The sequence below is a fragment of the Bombina bombina genome, chromosome 6, assembly GCF_027579735.1.
Source record: "Bombina bombina isolate aBomBom1 chromosome 6, aBomBom1.pri, whole genome shotgun sequence".
NCBI lineage: Eukaryota > Metazoa > Chordata > Amphibia > Anura > Bombinatoridae > Bombina > Bombina bombina.
Window position 1 is genome coordinate 14,637,457 of NC_069504.1, and position 25,609 is coordinate 14,663,065.

General features: G+C 40.9%; 1 protein-coding gene across 1 annotated transcript in view; it reads left to right on the forward strand.

Moving 5' to 3' along the window:
• The window catches only part of LOC128662718 (protein DENND6B-like), a 574,365-nt gene that overhangs the window by 438,595 nt on the left and 110,161 nt on the right, over positions 1 to 25,609 (forward strand). The window contains exon 18 of the mRNA XM_053716624.1: positions 14,041 to 14,143. Coding sequence (XP_053572599.1) covers positions 14,041 to 14,143 — 103 coding nt within the window. The remainder of the gene's footprint in view (positions 1 to 14,040; positions 14,144 to 25,609) is intronic.

Here is a 25,609-nt window from a genome sequence, read left to right on the forward strand (position 1 = left end):
TAGCAAGTACTGACACTGTTATTCAGTATAAAACACTTGGAAAATCACCATAACTATTGCTGTTAGGATTCAAAACACTTTAAGGATTATTGTTTTTTCTTAAAGAGACACACTACTTATTATAATTTGTTGTTGGATTATTTTTTCTATTAAGTTTTCACTGTTGGACTATTTTTTGGACTATTATTTACATTTATATAAGTCACTATTGGACTATTTTTTGGACTATTATTTACATTTATATAAGTCACTGTTGGACTATTTTTAATGGTTGGACTATTATTTACATTTATATAAGTCACTATTGGAACACACCACAATGTTTTTGTAAATTTTTGGTTTTTCATTTTTCACAATCTTTGTTCTTAATTCACGTTTTTTGAAGATCAACCTATTTTTTGACCATTAATATCTTTTGTACACTAATTTTTGCACACAACTTTTTTGATACACATTCTTTACATTGGCTTATTGCTGTCACAATATATTTTACTTGACAATGCGTATGTGGTAAACACACAGTTAAAGGTCTTACTCAGAGCCTTACACATTAGTCACTATTGGCAATATTTAGTATTGCATAGAATCGAGAACATTATTGGTTAGATAATATTATATAACTGACTAACATATTTCACCTATTATGTGTATGTGGTAAACACAAAGTTGAATTTCTGTTGTGAGCCTTATACTTAATTTGGAATTTTTTAGGAATATTTTTTAAGAGCATTGTTTGCACAATTTTAAATGCCATATCTGTTATTTAACTATTTGTTTTAACTATTCATTTATCTATTATTGCTGTACAAATTTGTGTATGTGTATATGGTAAACACAAAGTTGAATTTCTGTTGTGAGCCTTATACTAAATTTGGAATTTTTTATGAATATTTTTAAGAGCAATGTTTGCACAATTTTAAATGCTATATCCGTTACATAATTATTTATTTTAACTATTCATTTAGCTATTATTATTGTATAAATTTGATTGTTTATACATGGATCCATGTTTTTAACTTATTTGTGTACTCAATAAATTGTTTATTGTAATCGTTTGACAATATTGCATTAGGTCCATACCCAGCCTTCGTATAGTTGGCGCTTTGGTATACCTTATTAATACAGTAACATCACACAGTGACAGTACCTCAGTGTATAATACAGTAACATCACACAGTGACTGTACCTCAGTGTATAATACAGTAACATCACACAGCGACTGTACCTCAGTGTATAATACAGTAACATCACACAGTGACTGTACCTCAGTGTATAATACAGTAACATCACACAGTGACTGTACCTCAGTGTATAATACAGTAACATCACACAGTGACTGTACCTCTGTGTATAATACAGTAACATCACACAGTGACTACATCGGGGTGTCTGGGCTTTAGTGAGTCGTGATCTCCTGTTTTGTAAAAATTTTTACTGAGATCTACTTATGCCAGATTTAAGAACATTACGTGTTGGAGAAGGCTCCAAATGTTAAGAAATATCAGGGTGTTTTTGGGTTTTTCACATAAATAGTACACACAGGGTTAATGATTTTCCACATTAGCAGTTACGAAGTCCAAAGCTATTGACAAAACCTTTGAACTCACTTTTGCCTTATGTTTACCAACTCTTCTTTTATTTGAATTTTTCATTAATAAAGGGAACTGGTGGACACTTAACAACTATCAACTGTTCTTTGGTGCAACATTAAATATTTTTTTAGCTGCAGCACATTTCAATAAATGATTTTTTCCACCAGAACAGAGACAGTATATTTAAGGCTTAGGATGTGTAGGCTTCAGGCAGCAGAAGTACCAATTTGTGATCCAAAAATCAATAACTGCAGTGAGCCAAAGATGTAAAAAGACCAAGGAAAGAGTAAGTGAGCGAAGGGTGTAACCACCAAACTCCTGTTAAACCTACGAGTCCCTTACATAGGCTAGGCACTAGATATATACATAAAGAAAGCAGGAGCGCTATAGCTTAAGGTGGATCAGATTGAATAATTATTAAATGCAAAAAGTGAACCAAACTAAAATTAATAAATGTGGATCAAACTCAAATTAATAAATGCAAAAGTACAAAAGTGTAAAATAAATGGCTATGCCACGATTTAATAATGGTGCAATATAAATAAAACAAACAATAATGTGAACCTAATATTATAAACTAAAAACGGACGTCTCCGTTTATAAAAAGGGGGGTAGGAGGTTGCCACCACATAAAAATTAAAACAGTCAGAAACTTGAGTGTGTGCAAACAAGCAAATCCGGATAGGTACTGTTATTACTTCATCAACTTCTGGTAACAGTCTTACCCGCGGGCAGTGTGTAGCTCAGGTTCCTCCGTCAAAGCTTACAGACGTGGCCGGATGACGTCACCTTTATGGGCGCTGTCCCAAAGAGGCAATCTGATTGGTCTCTTTACGATCCTCTGGAAAAAAGAGCGATGTAGCCGCCAGACTTCACACAAACAAAGTACCCGCTCTTAAATGCCTAATAGCATGCAGGGTACTTGTTGAGGATATGGTGTGTGGAGGTACAAATATCAATCTTGGTTCAAAGCGGTCCCGCTGCAGATTGGGTCAGTGGTCTTGCTGCAGTCATAGGGCACAGATGGATTCCGGTGCACTATTCAATAGTGCTGACTTGTTAGGTATTCCACAGGTCCTTCCAACAAAGTCTCACAAACACCACAGTTCCAACAAAGTGGTGTAAACAATGTAGCTCAAACTACACAAATAAATACTGTCTATAAGTTGCAACTTCACATCAACGCGTTTCTCCCTATACAGGGCTTTCTCAAGATGAAATTGTTGCAACATAGGAACCTATTTAAAGGAGTTTCCTGCTTTTCCATTGGTCAAACTGGATAAGTGAAAATTAAGGTGGTATGGGCTATTACAAGTGGTATTTGGTAAACCTGTGGTGTTAAGGCAACCAAAAAATTATGTATATCTATACACATAAAAAGCTTCTAATTCATAAAATGATTAAAATGAATGAGTACATATAAAATTAAGACATACAGGGAGTGCAGAATTATTAGGCAAGTTGTATTTTTGAGGATTAATTTTATTATTGAACAACAACCATGTTCTCAATGAACCCAAAAAACTCATTAATATCAAAGCTGAATAGTTTTGGAAGTAGTTTTTAGTTTGTTTTTAGTTATAGCTATTTTAGGGGGATATCTGTGTGTGCAGGTGACTATTACTGTGCATAATTATTAGGCAACTTAACAAAAAACAAATATATACCCATTTCAATTATTTATTTTTACCAGTGAAACCAATATAACATCTCAACATTCACAAATATACATTTCTGACATTCAAAAACAAAACAAAAACAAATCAGTGACCAATATAGCCACCTTTCTTTGCAAGGACACTCAAAAGCCTGCCATCCATGGATTCTGTCAGTGTTTTGATCTGTTCACCATCAACATTGCGTGCAGCAGCAACCACAGCCTTCCAGACACTGTTCAGAGAGGTGTACTGTTTTCCCTCCTTGTAAATCTCACATTTGATGATGGACCACAGGTTCTCAATGGGGTTCAGATCAGGTGAACAAGGAGGCCATGTCATTAGATTTTCTTCTTTTATACCCTTTCTTGCCAGCCACGCTGTGGAGTACTTGGACGCGTGTGATGGAGCATTGTCCTGCATGAAAATCATGTTTTTCTTGAAGGATGCAGACTTCTTCCTGTACCACTGCTTGAAGAAGGTGTCTTCCAGAAACTGGCAGAAGGACTGGGAGTTGAGCTTGACTCCATCCTCAACCCGAAAAGGCCCCACAAGCTCATCTTTGATGATACCAGCCCAAACCAGTACTCCACCTTGCTGGCGTCTGAGTCGGACTGGAGCTCTCTGCCCTTTACCAATCCAGCCACGGGCCCATCCATCTGGCTCATCAAGACTCACTCTCATTTCATCAGTCCATAAAACCTTAGAAAAATCAGTCTTGAGATATTTCTTGGCCCAGTCTTGACGTTTCAGCTTGTGTGTCTTGTTCAGTGGTGGTCGTCTTTCAGCCTTTCTTACCTTGGCCATGTCTCTGAGTATTGCACACCTTGTGCTTTTGGGTACTCCAGTGATGTTGCAGCTCTGAAATATGGCCAAACTGGTGGCAAGTGGCATCTTGGCAGCTGCACGCTTGACTTTTCTCAGTTCATGGGCAGTTATTTTGCGCCTTGGTTTTTCCACACGCTTCTTGCGACCCTGTTGACTATTTTGAATGAAACGCTTGATTGTTTGATGATCACGCTTCAGAAGCTTTGCAATTTTAAGAGTGCTGCATCCCTCTGCAAGATATCTCACTATTTTTGACTTTTCTGAGCCTGTCAAGTCCTTCTTTTGACCCCTTTTGCCAAAGGAAAGGAAGTTGCCTAATAATTATGCACACCTGATATAGGGTGTTGATGTCATTAGACCACACCCCTTCTCATTACAGAGATGCACATCACCTAATATGCTTAATTGGTAGTAGGCTTTCGAGCCTATACAGCTTGGAGTAAGACAACATGCATAAAGAGGATGATGTGGTCAAAATACTCATTTGCCTAATAATTCTGCACTCCCTGTAAGATGAATAATGTGCATAGCTTAAGGTGCAACAGAAATATTCTATAAGAATAATGATCAAAAATAGAAACTATTATCAAAGATAAGAAGTTCTTTCTATATTAGTGCAAATGAACAATTAATTCAATACAAAATGAATCCAATAAAAAGTCAATCCAATTAAAAATTAGAAAGAATTAATCCAATTAAAACGGGGAGATATCCAACTCTGAATTTAGGCCAGTAGGGAACAACGTTTCATATTTATAAATGTATTCAGCCTCTTTTAATCGTAAAAACGTGTCTATGTTGCCACCCCTCCAATTCTGTTTGACATGTAATATCCCCCAGTATTTAAGATCTTTGGTCCTACCATTATGCACTTATGTTTGTAGAGTCTCGTGTCATCTAATCCCTTTTCAATGCAAAGGAGATGTTCCCTTATCCTATCTCTGATTATTCTCTTAATTTCTCCAAAATATACTGTGGCAAACCTAGCCACTTCTGGACTATAACGTAAGAAAGGTTGTCTATAGGCTGTATATTGTGCTATGTAGATGTGACAGACCCTTCTGTCAGCCCTGAAGGAGTTAACTGTGTTCAGCTTTAGCCTCAGCTATTGTGCACTGTCATTAATGTTATTGATACACAGTCCATTGTTTAATCAACCTCAGAGAGCAGACCCTAGATGATAAGGAAAGCCAAGTGTGTGTCTGTGTTTAAATTGTTATCAGCTTGAGCAAGGTATTCTATTGTATCATGTAAAAGGGCGTGTTCCCTCCATTCAATGTACAACATTCTTTCAACCCCCCTTCTGGGGGGGTCAGACCTGCATAAATACTGGGCATATGAGCCTTAATAAAATTCATTCTGTTTAAACCTGAAAACTGGCTGGGTTGTGAATTGCTGATTCCCTATGCAGGACATTGTTCCCTGGTGTTAACCCTTGGTATCCTGTTGGTACCGTTACAATTGGTGGCAAGCGACGGAATGAACCTTATCGCCCAGAAGAGCAACTACACAAGCCAGTAACCTCAGGAAGAGGGGGATTACTACAATACTGACTAAGATGGAAGGAGTACCAGGGACCAAAGGGAATGGAGATGGATTATTCTAAGCTAAAGAGACAAACGTTAAAGGAACTGCTAGAAGCCAGGGGAAAGATAGGCAGCAGCAAACCCAAGGCTATATTAATGGCTGAGCTGATGGAGGGAGACAGAGCTCGCAGCGCTACGCCTCCAGCAGCCATGGAGGAGACCCTATACCAGAGGGAAATGAGGACCAGGCTGGAATTTTTACCCCAACCTGTACCATGGGATATGCTATCCGTGGTAATGGCAGATGTGCAGGAGTACGTGATGGCACACAGTCCGCGGAATGCATCCTCCCGAGCAGAATCCATTTTGGATGCACTCAGCAACCCAGTAAGACCCAAAATCCCATACCATGCATTTAAAATGTTTTGTGAGGAGAAGGATGAGATCGATGGGTATTTACAGGATTTTGAGAGACTGTGTGAGTTACATGATTTGGAGCAGTCCGTATGGGTGCCGGTGCTAGCAGGCAAGCTAGCCGGTAGAGCAGCGGAAGCGTATCGCGCTGTACCCAGGGAGGACAGCAAGGATTACGCTAAAGTGAAGAGAGCGATCTTGGAAAGATATGCCATTACCTCAGAGGCATACCGGCGCAAGTTTAGAGGCCTGCGCAAGCCAGAAAGAGATTCACATGCAGAGTGGGCCCACAAGCTGGATCAAGCATCTCAAGGGTGGATACAGGCCAGCCAAGCTACCACCATGGAAGAATTGCGACAACTGATGCTGTTGGAGCAATTCTTTAACGGCTTGTCCCCAGAAGCCCAAGAATGGGTGAGAGATCGAAAACCTCTCACCTTAACCGAAGCAGCCAGATTAGCAGACCAGCATTTTGATGCCAGGAGGCACCATGGACTACAGCCTAACAACGGACGGGCGAATATACAATGCCACACCTGCAAGCAGTGGGGACATATGGCACGTGAGTGCACCCAAAATCGGAGTAGACAAGCTTGGAACCAGGTCAGACAGAACCAGGCCCCAAGGGCGGCTGCTCACCATTACCAAACGGAGCCAGCCGCTCATGAGGTGTTGAGCACCCAAGCCGAGGAACCCCTGGGAATTCTGCATGAGGTGATGTCGGTCCGGGCCTCCGATAACTGGCAACATCACCGCCAGCTGGGGACCGTAGAGGGGAAGGAGGTCCAGGGACTTCGGGATTCGGGAGCTACTTTAACCCTGATAGCTCCCCATTTGGTGCCGGATACAGTACACACGGGCGGATCCGTGGCAGTACGAGGGGCAGGGGGAGCGGTATACCGATTGCCCACTGCTAGAGTGGAGAAGACCCGCCGGCGGAATCCCACATAATCCTCAGCCTGCGGCCCGCTACGTAGAGGCGCCAGAATGCTGGGGCAGCCTACATGAAGCAGACCCCGTGCAAGCTGCCCACCGGAATAACCGGCAGCGGGTTAAAGTGAATGGGAAGGAGGTCAGTGGTCTACGGGATACTGGTGCTACCATGACCTTGCTTCAAGAGAACTTGGTGTCTGAGAAACAGCACACTGGAGACACTATGGCTGTGAGGGTAGCAGGGGGCACTGTGTTCCGCCTACCTGTTGCCAGGGTACATTTGGATTGGGGAGTGGGCGCTAGACTTGTGAATGTGGGGGTCAAGAAGGACTTACCTGCTGATGTTCTCCTTGGAAATGACTTGGCCCCCCCTTGTTTCTGCCTATGCTCCCATGGATCCCGCTGATGTTAACCCTGTGACTACCCAAGCCCAGTCCCTCTGGAAAGAGACGCTTCCATGTTTGGAGTGGGGGCAGTACTGAGCCAAGTTGGAGCAGATGGCGGAGAACACCCCGTAGCTTACTTGAGCCGAAAGTTGTTGCCCCGGACATCCCCAAGCCGATCCGTTGGGATCAGACTGTGTATGCCGGCTTGGTTCTGGGGGAGCATTGTGGCAAACCTAGCCACTTCTGGACTATAACGTAAGAAAGGTTGTCTATAGGCTGTATATTGTGCTATGTAGATGTGACAGACCCTTCTGTCAGCCCTGAAGGAGTTAACTGTGTTCAGCTTTAGCCTCAGCTATTGTGCACTGTCATTAATGTTATTGATACACAGTCCATTGTTTAATCAACCTCAGAGAGCAGACCCTAGATGATAAGGAAAGCCAAGTGTGTGTCTGTGTTTAAATTGTTATCAGCTTGAGCAAGGTATTCTATTGTATCATGTAAAAGGGCGTGTTCCCTCCATTCAATGTACAACATTCTTTCAACCCCCCTTCTGGGGGGGTCAGACCTGCATAAATACTGGGCATATGAGCCTTAATAAAATTCATTCTGTTTAAACCTGAAAACTGGCTGGGTTGTGAATTGCTGATTCCCTATGCAGGACATTGTTCCCTGGTGTTAACCCTTGGTATCCGGTTGGTACCGTTACATATACCAAATTACAAGTACATTTTAGAACATAAATGATCCCCTTAGTAGTGCATCTAATGCAGTATTTTATCAAAATATCCTCTCCTGTAGTCTGGACATTCAATATGCATCTTTTATCACTATATTGGCAGGCCTTTCAGGAATAACAGGGGAAGAAACCTGATAACCTCTCACCATGTAGATTTTTTTGGGTAGGACCCTGTTTCTTATTGCCCTTACAAACACTAGGTGCCAAAATAGATTTAAGATTTCTAGATTTTCTAAATATCACTCTGGGCTTATATGGTAGTGAATCTCCCAATATGGGATCTGCTTAAGTATAGCCCAATGCTTGTTTAGTATCCTCCTCATCAGGCCATGATCTACACTATAATCAGTGACAAAGGGTACATCAATTGATTCTGAATTTTCTTTAGTGATTTTTTTGTTTATATGAAAGGATCAGTCTCCCTTGCCCTTACTACTGCTTTATTAACAAGATCTTCCTTATATCCCCTATCTTTAAATTTCTCAACTAAAACTCCAATCTGGTTCTCGAAATCTGATAATCTGGAGCAGTTCTTCCTTACCCTCAAACTTTGTCCTACAGGGATATTCTCCTTCCATTGTTGAAGGTGACAGCTTTCAGCGTGTATAAAGCTGTTGGAATCAACCTCCTTAAAATGGGTTTTTGTTTCTAAAGAATTGTTAATCACCATAATTTCTAGATCTAAAAAGACAATTTTATCCTTACTGTAGTTAAAGGTAAAATTTAACCCTCTATCATTGGCATTCATATCAGTAAACATGTTGTTTAATTTTAATTCAGACCCCCTCCATATCGTCAGAACATCATCAATGTATCTTCTATAGAGCACGAGGTCTGCACCAAAGCTACCCTCCTGGAAGAAAGATTCCTCCCAGCTGCCTACAAAGAGGTTAGCATAACTTGGTGCAAACCTCGTGCCCATAGCCGTACCCTCTGTTTGTAAATAAAATGTATTATTGTACATGAAATAATTATTTTTAAGTATAAAAGCTATGCTCTTCAATAAAAATTATTTTTGTTCTGATTTCATTTCTAAATCAGTATCTAGATATTTCTTTATGGCCATAAGGCCCTTGCCATGATCTATCACTGTATATAGTGAGGTTATGTCTCCAGTGACTAAAAATAGGCCATCTTCCCAATTTATGGTTTCTAAAATATTTAAAACTTGGGTAGAATCCCTCAAATAGGAGTCCAAATTCCTTACAAATTTCTGTAGGAAGGTGTCCACGTATTGTGAGAGATTCGAGGTTAAAGCCCCTATGCCCGATATGATCGGTCTGCCCAGTGGTTGGTTTAAATTTTTATGTATTTTGGGAAGGAAGTAGAACACCGGGACCCTAGGAAACCCAGGGTCCAGGAACTCTACCTCCCTCTCATTAAGTATTCCCAAATTTTTACCTTCCCTAACAATCTTTTTGAGTTGCGCTGCAAATTTATTAGTAGGGTTCAATTCTAATCTTTTATACGTCTTGTCATCACTTAGCAATCTCATGGCTTCTGATTAATAATAGCTAGTATCCATTACCACAATCCCGCCGCCCTTGTCGGCGGGCTTGATGGTTACATTATGATTCTTTTTCAGATTTTCCAGAGTAAGTTTGTCTTTTTTACTCATATTAGTTTTGTGAAATTTAGATGGCTGACTTTTCTTTAGATCTCTCAGAACCATTTGTTCAAAGGTCTCACGGTTATTTCCTTTGGCAGAAATAGGGTTAAAGGTAGATTTAGATCTTAAGTTAGTGTGATGCAATTTCAAGTGGACTTTTCATATAGAAATGTTTGAGAGTGAGGTTTCTCACGAACTTTTTAATGTGTATATGAGTATTGAACTTATTAAAGCCTAGTACTAGGTGCAAAAGAGAGACCATAACTTAAGATCTTTTTTTCTTCATCTTTTAAATCAATGCTACTGATATTAAAAACTCCATTTTTCTTTACCTCCCCCTTTTGGCTTCGTGTACTGGTCCCACTCCCTCTTGTTCCTCTAGAGGTCTTTTTTTGTTTACCTATACATTTGCCTTGTTCTTTTCTAGAAGATCCTTTGACATGCCCTCCCTTAGAGGGCTGTTCACTAAAAAAAGGAACCTCATTACCCTCGTGTCTGGGTCTCTCTGCTTCATAACTTAGTGGTGCATACCTATTTCTTACTGGTGTCTCCCATTTATCCCTATTATCCCAATAGTGTCTATTTGTTCTATATGGTTCTGATCTTTTCTTGTCATAATCGTTATTATAATTTACATTTCTTACCTCAGAATAATAATTATTCCGTCCATCATACACATTAGGTTTTCTGGAGTTGTAATATTCTCTATTTTGTGTTCTATTAGTATTATAGTAATCTGGTCTCCAAGATCTATTAAAATCTCTATTTTTATCTCTATATGTATTATGTCTAGGATGTACAGAGTTTCTATTATCTTTCTTTTTATTATGGTTAACTACCGTCCACTTCTCTTTGGAAGTGTTAGTCTCCATATTAGTGGTACCATCACTAGTGGTGTCTGGGTTTGATTTCTTAGTATCCCTATCCAGCTTCTTCCATTAAGTTTTCAAAATGCCTTTATTTAAGGTGTCAATCCTCTCAATCATAGCTTTCTGTTTCTCTTTAAATTCCATTGATTTCTTATCCTTTAATTTATCTTTAATTTCTGTTATTTCCTTCTCTAAATCTACAAGAGTGTCCTTTCTGGACCTTTTTAAAATTTCCATTAGATCTATTGATGCTTTAGATAACACTCCTTCCCACTCTAGCTGAAATACCTCTTTAAGGGGAAATGCAGGCCTTTAGGGATTATGCCTTTCCCAGTATATTTATTTAGGAAGACAATCTCGGTTTTCTGTTTCAATTCCTTAATTAAAAGTTTTTCTAATTTATTTAAAATATCCCCCAAACTTTCATACTCTGAGAAAGTGGCATTCCGTATAATCAAATAATTCTTTATATAAGTGATGTCTAAACTCAAAAATATCTTCCATAATGGCAGATGAAGACATTGAAATTTGGACAATGTGTAATAAACTCCACAGGTGATAAAAAATGTTTTAAACAGTAATATTAATTGGATATAAAATTAGTAATATTAAATCCATTTAAAACAGAAATATTAAATGTGTTTAAAACCAGTGATACACAAAATTAATAATATAGATTAACGTGATATAAACACCCGCTACTCACTAAAAAGGGACCTAAAGGATAAGACCAAGGAAAGAGTAAGTGAGCGCAGGGTGTAACTACCAAACTCCTGTTAAACCTACGAGTCCCTTACACAGGCTAGGCACTAGATATATACATAAAGAAAGCAGGAGCGCTATAGCTAAAGGTGGATCAGATTGAATAATTATTAAATGCAAAAAGTGAACCAAACTCAAATTAATAAATGTGGATCAAACTCAAATTAATAAATGCAAAAGTACAAAAGTGTAAAATAAATGGCTATGCCACGATTTAATAATGGTGCAATATAAATAAAACAAACAATAATGTGAACCTAATATTATAAACTAAAAACGGACGTCTCCGTTTATAAAAAGGGGGGTAGGAGGTTGCCACCACATAAAAATTAAAACAGTCAGAAACTTGAGTGTGTGCAAACAAGCAAATCCGGATAGGTACTGTTATTACTTCATCAACTTCTGGTAACAATCTTACCCGCGGGCAGTGTGTAGCTCAGGTGCCTCCGTCAAAGCTTACAGACGTGGCCGGATGATGTCACCTTTATGGGCGCTGTCCCAAAGAGGCAATCTGATTGGTCTCTTTACGATCCTCTGGAAAAATGAGCGATGTAGCCGCCAGACTTCACACAAACAAAGTACCCGCTCTTAAATGCCTAATAGCACGCAGGGTACTTGTTGAGGATATGGTGTGTGGAGGTACAAATATCAATCTTGGTTCAAAGGTGTCCCGCTGCAGATTGGGTCAGTGGTCTTGCTGCAGTCATAGGGCACAGATGGATTCCGGTGCACTATTCAATAGTGCTGACTTGTTAGGTATTCCACAGGTCCTTCCAACAAAGTCTCACAAACACCACAGTTCCAACAAAGTGGTGTAAACAATGTAGCTCAAACTACACAGATAAATACTGTCTATAAATTGCAACTTCACATCAACGCGTTTCTCCCTATACAGGGCTTTCACAAGATGAAATTGTTGCAACATAGGAACCTATTTAAAGGAGTTTCCTGCTTTTCCATTGGTCAAACTGGATAAGTGAAAATTAAGGTGGTATGGGCTATTACAAGTGGTATTTGGCAAACCTGTGGTGTTGAGGCAACCAAAAAATTATGTATATCTAGACACATAAAAAGCTTCTAATTCATAAAATGATTAAAATGAATGAGTACATATAAAATTAAGACATAAGATGAATAATGTGCATAGCTTAAGGTGCAACAGAAATATTCTATAAGAATAATGATCAAAAATAGAAACTATTATCAAAGATAAGAAGTTCTTCCTATATTAGTGCAAATGAACAATTAATTCAATACAAAATGAATCCAATAAAAAGTCAATCCAATAAAAAATTAGAAAGAATTAAGTCATGATCCAAAAATCAATAACTTAAGTGAGCCAAATAAGTAAAAAACCAGATGAGACAATGCAGTACAACATCAGCAAACAGTAGAGAGCTCTAAAGGAAAGCAACAATTAAATCCAGTAGTTCAGAGATATGGTTTTCCGGTAACGCACCGATATAGCAAGCTGTAGTGAAAGAGGATGCCGGGCACTGAACCTTTTATAGCCGTAGCAACTGTGCGGGAAAAGGAAGTGAGGCTTAGAGCACAACGCACCCATGAAAAGAGCAAAGCTGTAATATTTTTTTTTTATATCCTGTTCAAGGTTCACTATTAAAATCCCAGCCTTGCTATTAATAGATTTAAAATAATAAGTACTTGGCAACCGTGCTATTCCACCCATGTCCAGGCGCTTTTGATCCCAGACTCAGTCAGCCTTTACGTATTGTAGATCGCAATTTTGATCCAAGCGGTTGCGCGCTATTCATCACAGCCACACTTGCCAGCCACGCTATTACTCCCTGTTAGTCACACCTTTTTATTGTGACAAAAATTGTTATAATAGAGCGGCTAATAGTAAATAATAGCGTGGCTGTGATGAATAGTGCTCATCGGCTGGGATGAATACCGCGGTCTACCTTAAGAGGCAAGGTAGTCAACAGGTAGACCATGGTTGACGTTTTGGGCACCACTGGTCTACATGCTCAGTGTTTGGACAGACACCTCTGATGATAACGGTGTGGATTTTGCCTTTCATATTTCTAAAGCTCTACTTAGTTAGAAATATTCTTCGCTCTCTATTAACTGCCACCTAAAGTATCATTTTTATTATTATCTGCTAGCATCCCTGTCCCCACACACACACACACGCCTTGTATTGTAAGGCTGTGGTATTTATTAGGGATGTTTATTCGGATCCTTCATTAGCATCCGAATGCAGAAGAAGGAAGCTGCTCCTGGCATTCCTCTCTTCGGAGCGGGATTCGTTCTTGTCAAAGTACAACACGCTAAGATCTGGATTTCCACGGATCTTAATGTGTTGAACATTCACAAGAAGAAATTCAGCTTCAACATGCCGTAAATGCACATCCCTTGTATCTATTCATTGATGAGTGCTACTAGGATGCACCAAGAAATCATAATAGCCATAATTTGCCATATTTAGCCTTTGTTTAATAAGTAGCACTCACCAATAAGGAAGAGTCCCAGATCTACATAAAAGTGGGTTTCTGCCCATCCTCTTCTAATTTAACTGTTGTGCTGATGTAATTTTATTTCCATTGTGAGAAATGATATATGAGTTTGTTGTTGAGTGATGATAGTTTTCATGTGTGTACATTATATCACACAGCATAAGAATATGGTTTCTAATAATGATTTATTGGTTATGTCTGAAAGCATCTCAGATTGTCCTTTGTTTTGAACATCTGACATTTCCTGCAGGCGCTTCCTCAAGTCTCCTCACTTTGATGGTTGGTATCGACAAAAGCAACGAGAGATGAGAGAGAGGCTGGAAACGGAACATCTGAAGGTTATTTGTGAGGCGGTGAGTCTGTCTGACATATCTGCCCTTTGTAAGTCATAATGATTTGAAAAAAAGTTTATTTTATGACTTCTCACAGTTTTCACAAATGTTAGTGCAAAGCACCTGCTGAGCATTTGGCGATAGGTCAGTTAATACGCTTTCCTTTCTTACTCATGCACGAGAGTAGAATGCTCATGCACACAACTTACCATATGCTTGGCTTATAAAGTACATAGTTATCGCAAAGTCTGTCATAACTTGAACTAGATTCATTTCTTCAGATTAGTTGATTATAAAACAAAACTGATAAAGTCATTTGTTTCATGGTGGTGAGATGATCCATTACTCCTGAGGAATTACTCTTCTTTACCACTAGGAAGAGGCAAAGATTCCCAAACCCCAAGAGCGCTATAAAACCCCTCCCACCTCACACATGATTCTGTCTAACGTAGAGCCAAGCAAGTGAGGTAAGAAAAGGAATGAGTCATAAAAGGAGCAGGGAAAAAAAGATGTGCTGAAGAAAAATCTAACCCCAAAAAACAAAGGGTGGGGTCTCGTAGACTCTCACCACTATGAAAGAAATTAATTTATCAGATAAGCATAAATTATGTTTCTTTACAATGGTATGGAGATTCCACGAGTCCATTAAATTACTTTTGGAAAATTCACCTCCTGGCCACCAGGAGGAGGCAAAGAACACCCCAGCCAGAGCTTAAGTATCCTCCCACTACCCATACTCCCCCAGTCATACTATACCTCTGTAACTAGGAGGAGGTGAAGATGGTGCTCTGAAGAAAAATAGCCCTTTAATGTGTAGCTTTCCTTCAAGATAGGACTGGGGTTAATGCTGTGTCTGTGTAAACCTCTTAGTAAGAGTATAGGTAGCTGTTAGCTGCTAGAATGTCGCAGGGACCTTCTCTGTCCTCCTCCTAGCAATTCCTTGCAACCAGTTTTACGCTTACACTGCTTTCCTTCTCTTCAGGTCCCTGTCAGATGTCTGGATGAAGCTGTCAGACCTGGAGTTGCTGTGTCTGCCCCACAGCAGAGGCTCTAAGGTAAGTGCCATTTCTTTCATGTAATTGGCAAGAGTCCATGAGCTAGTGACGTATGAGATTAAAACTTTTGATTTGGGTTGTGGATTCTTTTTTCAGCGGAATTGGCTGTCTTTATTTTTATCCCTCCCTCTCTAGTGACTCTTGCGTGGAGTTCCACATCTTGGGTATTTGCTATCCCATACGTCACTAGCTCATGGACTCTTGCTAATTACATGAAAGAAAACATAATTTATGTAAGTACTTACCTGATAAATTCATTGCTTTCATATTAGCAAGAGTCCATGAGGCCCACCCTTTTTATGGTGGTTATGATTTTTTTGTATAAAGCACAATTATTCCAATTCCTTGTTGATTCTTTCACTCTTTCTTATCACCCCACTTAAACTGAATTGTGGGTGTGGTGGGGGGTGTATTTATAGGCATTTTGAGGTTTGGGAAACTTTGCCCCTCCTGTTAGGAATGTATATCCCATACGTCACTACTTCAATAGCTCATGGACTCTTGCCAATATGAAAGAAATTAATATATCAGGTAAATTCTTACATAAATTATGTTTTTTTCTTCTAATGGGAGCCATACGGTCACTAAATGGAGAATTACTTCTCTACTCTGAACCCTTATCATAGAGAGCCTGGGGAGTAAGCATGATCCTTTTTTATCAGGGGATTTATTTAATATTGGGCAGTATCTTTCTGCAGGGCACTATTCTACATTACGGATAATGCTTTCAAATCAGTAAGGGATTGAGGCATGGAAGGGTACTCATTTTATTTGCTGGAGCAAATAGATGAGTGGGTTCTTTATGTATTTTATACTTTTCAGTGGGGACCTGATAGTTCAAGGTTCTGTGTGTGCTTGTACTCAGGGGCTACTGTCTATATAAACTGACAGCGTTGTAAAGGCGCTGTTTTCTACCTCCTGTGACGTAGTTTCTTGCTGTTTTGGCGCCGTTTTTAGATGCGAGCCACCTCAGTTACTAAGGATATCTTCCGGACCCCTCAGTAGCAGCAGAAGTACCAAGTCGTGATCCAAAAATCAATAACTGCAGTGAGCCAAATAAGTAAAAAAACAGATGAGACAATGCTGTACAACATCAGCAAACAGTAGAGAGGTCTAAAGGAAAGCAACAATTAAATCCAGTAGTTCAGAGATATGGTTTTCCGGTAACGCACCAATATAACAAGCTGTAGTGAAAGAGGATGCCGGGCACTGAACCTTTTATAGCCGTAGCAACTGTGCGGGAAAAGGAAGTGAGGCTTAGAGCACAACGCACCCATGAAAAGAGCAAAGCTGTAATATATTTTTTATATCCTGTTCAAGGTTCACTATTAAAATCCCAGCCTTGCTAATAATAGATTTAAAATAATAAGTACTTGGCAACCGTGCTATTCCACCCATGTCCAGGCGCTTTTGATCCCAGACACAGTCAGCCTTTACGTATTGTAGATCGCAATTTTGATCCAAGCGGTTGTGCGCTATTCATCACAGCCATACTTGCCAGCCACGCTATTACTCCCTTTTAGTCACACCTTTTTATTGTGACAAAAATTGTTATAATAGAGCGGCTAATAGTAAATAATAGAGTGGCTGTGATGAATAGCGCTCATCGGCTGGGATGAATACCGCGGTCTACCTTAAGAAGCAAGGTGGTCAACAGGTAGACCACGGTTGACATAATGTAATGGCGCTGTTTTCTGCCTCCTGTGACATAGTTTCATCAATGACTTGTGGAAAATAAAGGGAACTTTGTATTTGGTAAACTGCATAAATGTAGTTAGAGATAGCTACTGTGGCTTTGTGGGTTAAGAAACAACATAAGGTTGAAAAGATTTATTTATTTTTGGGCATTATTTACTGTGGGGACTTTTTCTCTGTCTGAGAGATCAGAATGGATTTGGACCAAAATTCTATTCCCTTGCCTTTGGGTGACAAATGTCTGTATTGTGAAGAGGCTCATGTAGTCCATCCTGTTCAATTATGTTCTTTATGTTTATCTAACATGTTGCAATCAAAATCTAAAAAATCTAGTTCTTTTGCTGCTTTTTTAAAAAAAAGTTAACCCTTTAGAGCCCTCTATACTTGGTCCTCTTTACACAAGAGGGTTTGGAGAAAAGAGAAAATCTAAACATGTTTCCTCTGACTCTAATAAGGCTGGGTTAGTCAAATTTCTGAGGATGAGCATTTCTCAGCTGCTTCTGAGGGTGAGATTTCTGATTCTGACTCTGTTTCGGACAATACAATAGAGTCTGAAGAGGTTAATTTTAGATTTAAGCTTCAAAACCTTTGTATATTACTTAAGGAGGTACTAGCTACCTTTAATGTTCCGGAGTCTAAGTCTCTGGAGGTTTTCTTAGTTCCAGATCGTATGTCTGATATCATTATAAGGAATGGGAGAAACCGGGGATTCCTTTTTCTCCTTCCCCAAATTTTAAGAGAATGTTTCCAGTTTCAGACTCTATCCTGGAGTTATGGAATACTGTTCCTAAAGTGGATGGAGCTATTTCCACCCTAGCTAAGAGAACTACTATTCCTCTGTAGGATAGTACCTCTTTCAAGGACCCCATGGATAGAAATTAGAGGGGTACTTAAGAAGAATTTTTCTTCAACTAAGTCTTCTTTGGCAACCGGTTGTGAGTATTGCATCGGTTGTTGGAGCCGCCACTTACTGATGTGACTCCTTATCTGATTTGATTTTATAAGAAACTCCTTTGGAGGAGATTCAGGATCGAATAAAGGCTTTGAAATTAGTCAATTCTTTTATTTGTGATGCTAATATTCAGGTCCTTCGTCTGAGTGCTAAGGCATCAGTATTTGCTGTCCTTTCTCGCAGGGCCTTATGGCTGAAGTCCTGGTCAGCAGACATGGTCTCTAAGTCGAGACTTCTCTCTTTACCTTTAAGGGTAAGTCTTTATTTAGCCCTGGTCTTGATTCCATTATATCCACTGTGACTGATGGAAAAGGGTCTTTCCTTCCTCAGGATAAGAAGGCTAAACCTAAGGGTCGTCAATCCAAGATCTCCTGGAAGCCTAACCAGCCTTGGAACAAGAATAAACAGTCCAAGAAGCCTTCCTCTGGCAACACGTCAGAATGAAGGGGCAGCCCCTGATCCGGGATTGGATCATGGGGGGGGCAGTTTTGAGACGCATAGATTTGAGATGTTCCAGATCCTTGGGCAGTGGAAGTGGTCTCCCAAGATTACAGAATAGGCTTCTCAAGTCTTCTCCCCCAAGAGGCAAGTTTCTCCTATCAAGACTCTCTTCAAATCCAGTGAAAAGAGAGACATTCGTAAACTGTGTCAAGGGCCTATCTTCCCTGGGAGTGATTGTTCCGGTTCCTCCCTGCAGAACAGGGCCTAGGATTTATTCAAACCTTTTTTGTTGTTCCTAAAAGGGATCTTTTGGCCCTATTCTGGATCTAAAGTGTCTCAACAAGTTTCTCAAGGTTCCATCCTTCAAAATGCAAACCGTCAGATCCTTCTTTCATTAGTCCTAGAGGGTCAGTTTATGACCACTATAGACCTGAAGGAAGCATACCTTCATGTTCCTATCCACAAGGAACACTTTATATTTCTGCAGTTTGCCTTTCTAGACAAACATTTTCAATTTGTAGCCCTTCTATTTGGCCTGGCCACAGCTCCCAGAATCTTTATGAAGGTTTTGGGGGCTCTTTTACCGGTTGCAAGGACTCAACGAATCGCTATGGCTCTGCACATGGACAATATCTTAGTTCAGGCTCCATCTTTTCATTTGGCAAGATCTCACACGGACTCTCTGTTGTATCTTCTCTAATTCTAAATACCAGGGTTTGCTTTCTGGGGACAATCATAGATTCGGTCGCCATGAAGATCTTTCTGACATATTTGAGAAAATCCAAACTTCTCTTGGCCTGTCTCTCCCTTCTATCCTCGGCACGTCCTTTAGTGGCACAGTGTATGGAAGTAATTGGTCTCACGGTGGCTACCATGGACATTCCTTTTGCTCGCTTCCATCTGAGACCTCTTCAACTATGTATGCTCAGACAGTAGAACGGCGATCACTCAGATCTATCTCATTGATTTATCATAGACAACCACACAAGAGAATCTCTCTTTGTGGCTCTGTCAGGATCACCTGTCTCAAGGCATGTGCTTCTTGAGACCATCTTGGGAAATTGGGACTACAGATGCCAGCCTCTCAGGCTGGAGAGCAGTTTGGGGTTCCTTAAGAGCTCAGGTATCTTGGTTGCTAGAGGAATCTGTTATCCCAATAAACATTCTGGAGTTGAGAGCAATCTTCAATGCTCTGGTAGTGTGGCCTCAACTGAGTTCTATCCTGTTTATCAGATTTCAATCGGACAACATAACATCGGTGACTTTTATCAATCATCAGGGTGAAACTAGGAGTCCCTTGGCTATGAAGGAGGTCTCTCGTATTCTTCAATGGGCAGAGTCCCACAGTTGTCACATTTTGGCCATTCACATTCCGGGAGTAGACAACTTGGAAGCGGACTATCTGACAGACATTCCATCCAGAGGAGTGGGCTCTTCATTCAGAGGTATTCTCGGAAATTTCCCCTTAGATGGGGTGTTCTGGAAATAGACCTCATGGCCTCTCGTCTCAATAACAAGTTGTCCAGTTACTGGTCCAGATCAAGGGACCCTCAGGCAGTGGTTGCAATAGCAGTGCCGTGGGAGTTCAATCGGATGTATGTGTTCCACCCCGTTTGCCCAGAGTCATAGCCCACATCAAACAGGAGCGGGCCTCAGTGATCCTAATTTCTCCAGCCTGGCCTCGCAGGACTTGGTTTGCGGATCTTGTGAAGATGTCGTCCTCCCCTCCGTAGAGGTTACCATTGAAGGACCTTCTTCAAGGTCCGTTTCATCACCAAAATCTAGATTCTCTGAAGCTGACTGCATGTAGATTAAACGCTTAGTTTTTTCTAAAAGGGGTTTCTCGGATAGGGTTATTGACACCCTGATCCAGGCTCGTAAACCCATCACTCTTAGGCTGTATCATAAGGTCTGGCACACCTATCTCTTATGGTGCAAGTCTTGAGTTTTCCCTTGGCACAAGGTGAGAGTTCCTCAAATTCTGTTGTTTCTCCAAGAAGGTTTAGAGAAAGGTTTATCTGCTTACTTCTCTAAAGGGCCAGATCTCTGCCCTTTCGGTTTTATTAAACAAGAAGTTAGCCAATCTTCCTGATGTCAGTCTTTTGTTCAGGCCCTGGTCAGAATCAGGCCCATGTTTAAATGTGTTGCTCTTCCTTGGAGCCTTAATCTGGTTCTTCATGTTCTTCAAAAGGCTCCGTTTGAGCCTATGTATTCTGTAGATATTAATTTTTCTCTTGCAAGATGTATCAAGTCCACAGATTCATCCATACTTGTGGGATATTCTCCTTCCTAACAGGAAGGGGCAAAGAGAGCAGCCACAGCAGAGCTGTCTATATAGCTCCTCCCTTAGCTCCACCCCCCCAGTCATTCTCTTTGCCTACTCTAAGTACTAGGAAGGGTAAAGTGAGTGTGGTGACAAAAATGTTTGTTTATATTTTCTCAAGCAAAAGTTTATTTTAAATGGTACTGGTGTGTACTATTCACTCTCTGGCAGAAAAGGGATGAAGATTTCTGCAAGGAGGATGATGATCTTAGCACTTTGTAACTAAGATCCACTGCTGTTTCCACAGAGGCTGAGGAGTACAGGAAAACTTCAGTTGGGGGAACGGTTTGCATGCTAGGCTGCATTGAGGTATGTTCAGTCAATTTTTTTCTAGACAGACTGTGATAATTCTAGAAAAGGCTGGCAGTATCCCCATGAGGGAAGGGGAAGCTGTATTCTGACACTTAGTAGGGAATCCCAGCTTGCATAAAGGGCTCAGTTGTTACTGGTGACACTTAAAGGAAAAACGCTTTTTTATTGAAAACTTAACGTTTTTTGAGGGACTTTCAGGGGTCATTGTGGGTTATTTAAGGGTTATTAACCCACATGGCTAGTTTAGAAACACTTTGCTGTGTTTCTTTTAGGCCCCACTAACATCAAGTGAGGTGGGAGGGGCCTATTTTCACGCCTCAGTTGCGCAGTTTCTTTTACACAGAAGACATCCAACTGCTTCTCCAGAGGGTCCTGCTGTGTTTGAGGGCCTAAAAGAAGTTTTTTCCCCACATATCTATCCTTAAGGGCAGGTAGACGCCACAGCAGAGCTGTGGCAAGGTGCTGAACGTTTTTATACCGGTTTTTGACGTTTTGTCAATCCGGTTTTTACATTAAGGGTTAATCATTTATTAGTCTGGCTGTGCAAACTTACTAAGGCTTTATGATTCTACTGTAAAAAATTTGAAGATTTTACTGCTTTTTTACACTGTTTTGCAGAGTTTGTGCATCTTTTTTTCTCTCTTAAAGGCACAGTACCGTTTTTTTCTAAGTATTATTTACTTTGAATAAAGTGTTTTCCAAGCTTGCTTGTTTCATTACTAGCCTGTTTAACATGTCTGACTTCAAGGAAAATCCTTGTTCAATGTGTTTAGAAGCCATTGTGGAACGATCTCTTAGAATGTGTCCCACTTGCACTGATATGTCTATAAACTATAAAGAGCATATTATAGCACTTAAAAATATAGCAATAGATGATTCTCAGACAGAAAATGAGGGTATGCCATATAGCTCTCCCCAAGTGTCACAACCAGTAACGCCCGCACAAGTGACGCCAAGTACCTCTAGTGCGTCAACTTCATTTACTTTACAAGACATGGCCACAGTTATGAATACAACCCTCACAGAGGTTTTATCTAAACTGCCTGGGTTACAAGGAAAGTGTGACTGCTCTGGGTTAAGAACAAATGCTGAGCCTTCTGACGCTTTAGTAGCCGTATACGATATACCCTCACAATGTTCTGAAGTAGGGGTAAGGGATTTGCTATCTGAGGGAGAGATTTCTGATTCAGGAAAGAAAATTTTTGTTCATCAAGGTTTTCTTCTCCAACCTATTGCGTGCATTGTTCCTGTAACTACTGCAGCTGCTTTCTGGTTTGAGGCTCTAGAAGAGGCTCTTCAGATGGAAACTCCATTAGAGGATATTATGGATAGAATTAAGGCTCTTAAGTTGGCTAATTCTTTCATTACAGATGCCGCTTTTCAACTGTCTAAATTAGCGGCAAAAAATTCAGGTTTTGCCATTTTAGCACGCAGGACGTTATGGCTTAAGTCCTGGTCTGCTGATGTGTCATCTAAATCTAAACTTTTGAACATCCCTTTCAAAGGAAAGACCCTATTCGGGCCTGAACTGAAAGAGATTATTTCAGACATCATTGGAGGGAAAGGCCATGCCATCCCTCAGGATAAAACAAATAAAATGAGGACCAAACAAAATAATTTTCGTTCCTTTCGGAACATCAAGGGTGGTCCCGCTTCAACTTCCCCTGCTGCAAAGCAAGAGGGGAATTTTGCCCAATTCAAGTCAGTCTGGAGACCTAACCAGGCTTGGAACAAGGGTAAACAGGCCAAGAAGCCTGCAGCTGCCTCCAAGACAGCATGAAGGGGTAGCCCCCGATCCGGGACCGGATATAGTAGGGGGCAGACTCTCTCTCTTCGCTCAGGCTTGGGCAAGAGATGTTCACGATTCCTGGGCTTTAGAAATTGTGTCCAAGGGATATCTTCTGGACTTCAAAGACTCCCCCCAAGGGGGAGATTTCACATTTCTCAATTGTCTGCAAACCAGACAAAGAGAGAGGCGTTCTTACGCTGTGTAGAAGACCTACATACCATTGGAGTGATCCGCCCAGTTCCAAAAGCAGAACAAGGGCTAGGGTTTTACTCAAACCTGTTTGTGGTTCCCAAAAAAGAGGGAACTTTCAGACCAATCTTGGATCTCAAAATTCTAAACAAGTTCCTCAGAGTACCATCATTCAAGATGGAGACTATTCGGACTATTCTACCTCTGATCCAGGAGGGTCAATATATGACTACCGTGGACTTAAAAGATGCGTATCTACACATCCCTTTTCACAGAGATCATCATCAATTCCTCAGATTCACCTTTCTGGACAGGCATTACCAGTTTGTGGCCCTTCCCTTCGGGTTGGCCTCAGCTCCCAGAATTTTCACAAAGGTGCTAGGGTCCCTTTTGGCGGTTCTAAGACCGCGGGGCATAGCTGTGGCGCCTTATCTAGACAACATCTTAATTCAGGCGTCTCACATGGACATCGTGTTGGCTTTTCTAAGATCTCACAGGTGGAAGGTGAACATAAAAAAGAGTTCTCTCTTTCCTCTCACAAGAGTTTCCTTCCTAGGGACTCTGATAGACTCAGTAGAAATGAAAATATTTCTGACGGAGGTCAGAAAATCTAAACTCCTAACCACTTGCCGAGCTCTTCATTCCATTCCTCGGCCATCAGTGGCTCAGTGTATGGAGGTAATCTGACTCATGGTAGCGGCAATGGACATAGTTCCTTTTGCCCGCCTACACCTCAGACCACTGCAACTATGCATGCTCAAACAGTGGAATCGGGATTATGCAGATTTATCTCCTCAAATACATCTGGATCAGGAGACCAGAGATTCTCTTTTCTGGTGGTTGTCTCAGGACCACCTGTCTCAGGGAATGTGTTTCCACAGGCCAGAGTGGCTCATAGTAACGACAGATGCCAGCCTGCTGGGCTGGCGTGCAGTCTGGAACTCCCTGAAAGCACAGGGCTTATGGTCTCGGGAGGAAACTCTCCTCCCGATAAACATTCTAGAACTGAGAGCGATATTCAATGCGCTTCAGGCGTGGCCTCAGCTAGCTGCGGCCAAATTGATCAGATTTCAGTCGGACAACATCACGACTGTAGCTTATATCAATCATCAAGGAGGAACACAGAGTTCTCTAGTGATGATGGAGGTATTCAAAATAATCCGATGGGTGTATTCAAAATAATCCGATGGGTGGAGATTCACTCTTGCCCTCTTTCAGCAATCCATATCCCAGGGGTAGAGAACTGGGAGGCGGATTTTCTAAATCGTCAGACTTTTCATCCGGGGGAGTGGGAGCTCCATCCGGAAGTATTTGCCCAGCTGACTCAGCTATGGGGCACACTAGAATTGGATCTGATGGCATCCCGTCAGAACGCCAAGCTTCCTTGTTATGGGTCCAGGTCCCGGGATCCCCAGGCAGTACTGATAGATGCTCTAGCAGTGCCCTGGTCCTTCAATCTGGCCTATGTATTTCCACCTTTTCCTCTCCTCCCACGTCTGGTTGCCAGAATCAAGCAGGAGAGAGCTTCGGTGATTCTGATAGCACCTGCGTGGCCACGCAGGTCTTGGTATGCAGACCTAGTGGACATGTCATCTGTTCCACCGTGGACTCTGCCGATGAGGCAGGACCTTCTAATTCAAGGTCCATTCAAGCATCCAAATCTAATTTCTCTGCGTCTAACTGCTTGGAGATTGAACGCCTGATTTTATCAAAGCGTGGTTTCTCTGAGTCGGTCATTGATACCCTGATTTCACCAGGAAAATTTCTCATAAGATATGGCGAAAATATCTTTGTTGGTGTGAATCCAAGGGTTACTCATGGAGTAAGATTAGGATTCCTAGGATATTGTCTTTTCTCCAAGAAGGATTGGAGAAGGGATTATCAGCTAGCTCCTTAAAAGGACAGATATCTGCTTTGTCTATTCTGTTACACAAGCGTCTGCAGATGTCCCAGACATTGAGGCGTTTAGTCAGGCTTTAGTCAGAATCAAGCCTGTATTTAAACCCGTTGCTCCGCCATGGAGCCTAAACTTACTTCTTAAAGTTCTTCAAGAGGGTTCCGTTTGCACCTATGCATTCCATAGATATTAAGCTTCTATCTTGGAAAGTTCTGTTTTTAGTAGCTATCTCTTCGGCTCGAAGAGTTTCTGAGTTATCTGCTTTACAGTGTGACTCACCTTATCTTGTTTTCCATGCAGATAAGGTGGTTTTGCGTACCAAACCTGAATTCCTTCCTAAGGTTGTTTCTAATAAGAATATCAATCAGGAAATTGTTGTTCCTTCGCTGTGTCCTAATCCTTCTTCAAAGAAGGAACGTCTGTTGCACAATCTTGATGTGGTTCGTGCTTTAAAGTTCTACTTACAAGCAACTAAAGATTTCCGTCAAACATCTTCATTGTTTGTTGTTTATTCTGGTAAGCGGAGAGGTCAAAAGGCTACGGCTACCTCTCTTTCTTTTTGGCTGAAAAGCATCATCCGTTTGGCTTATGAAACTGATGGCCAGCAGCCTCCTGAAAGGATTACTGCTCATTCTACTAGAGCAGTGGCTTCCACATGGGCTTTTAAAAATGAGGCTTCTGTTGAACAGATTTGTAAGGCGGCGACTTGGTCTTCGCTTCATACTTTTTCAAAATTTTACAAATTCAATACTTTTGCTTCTTCGGAGGCTATTTTTGGGAGAAAGGTTCTGCAAGCAGTGGTGCCTTCCGTTTAAGGTACCTGTCTTGTCCCTT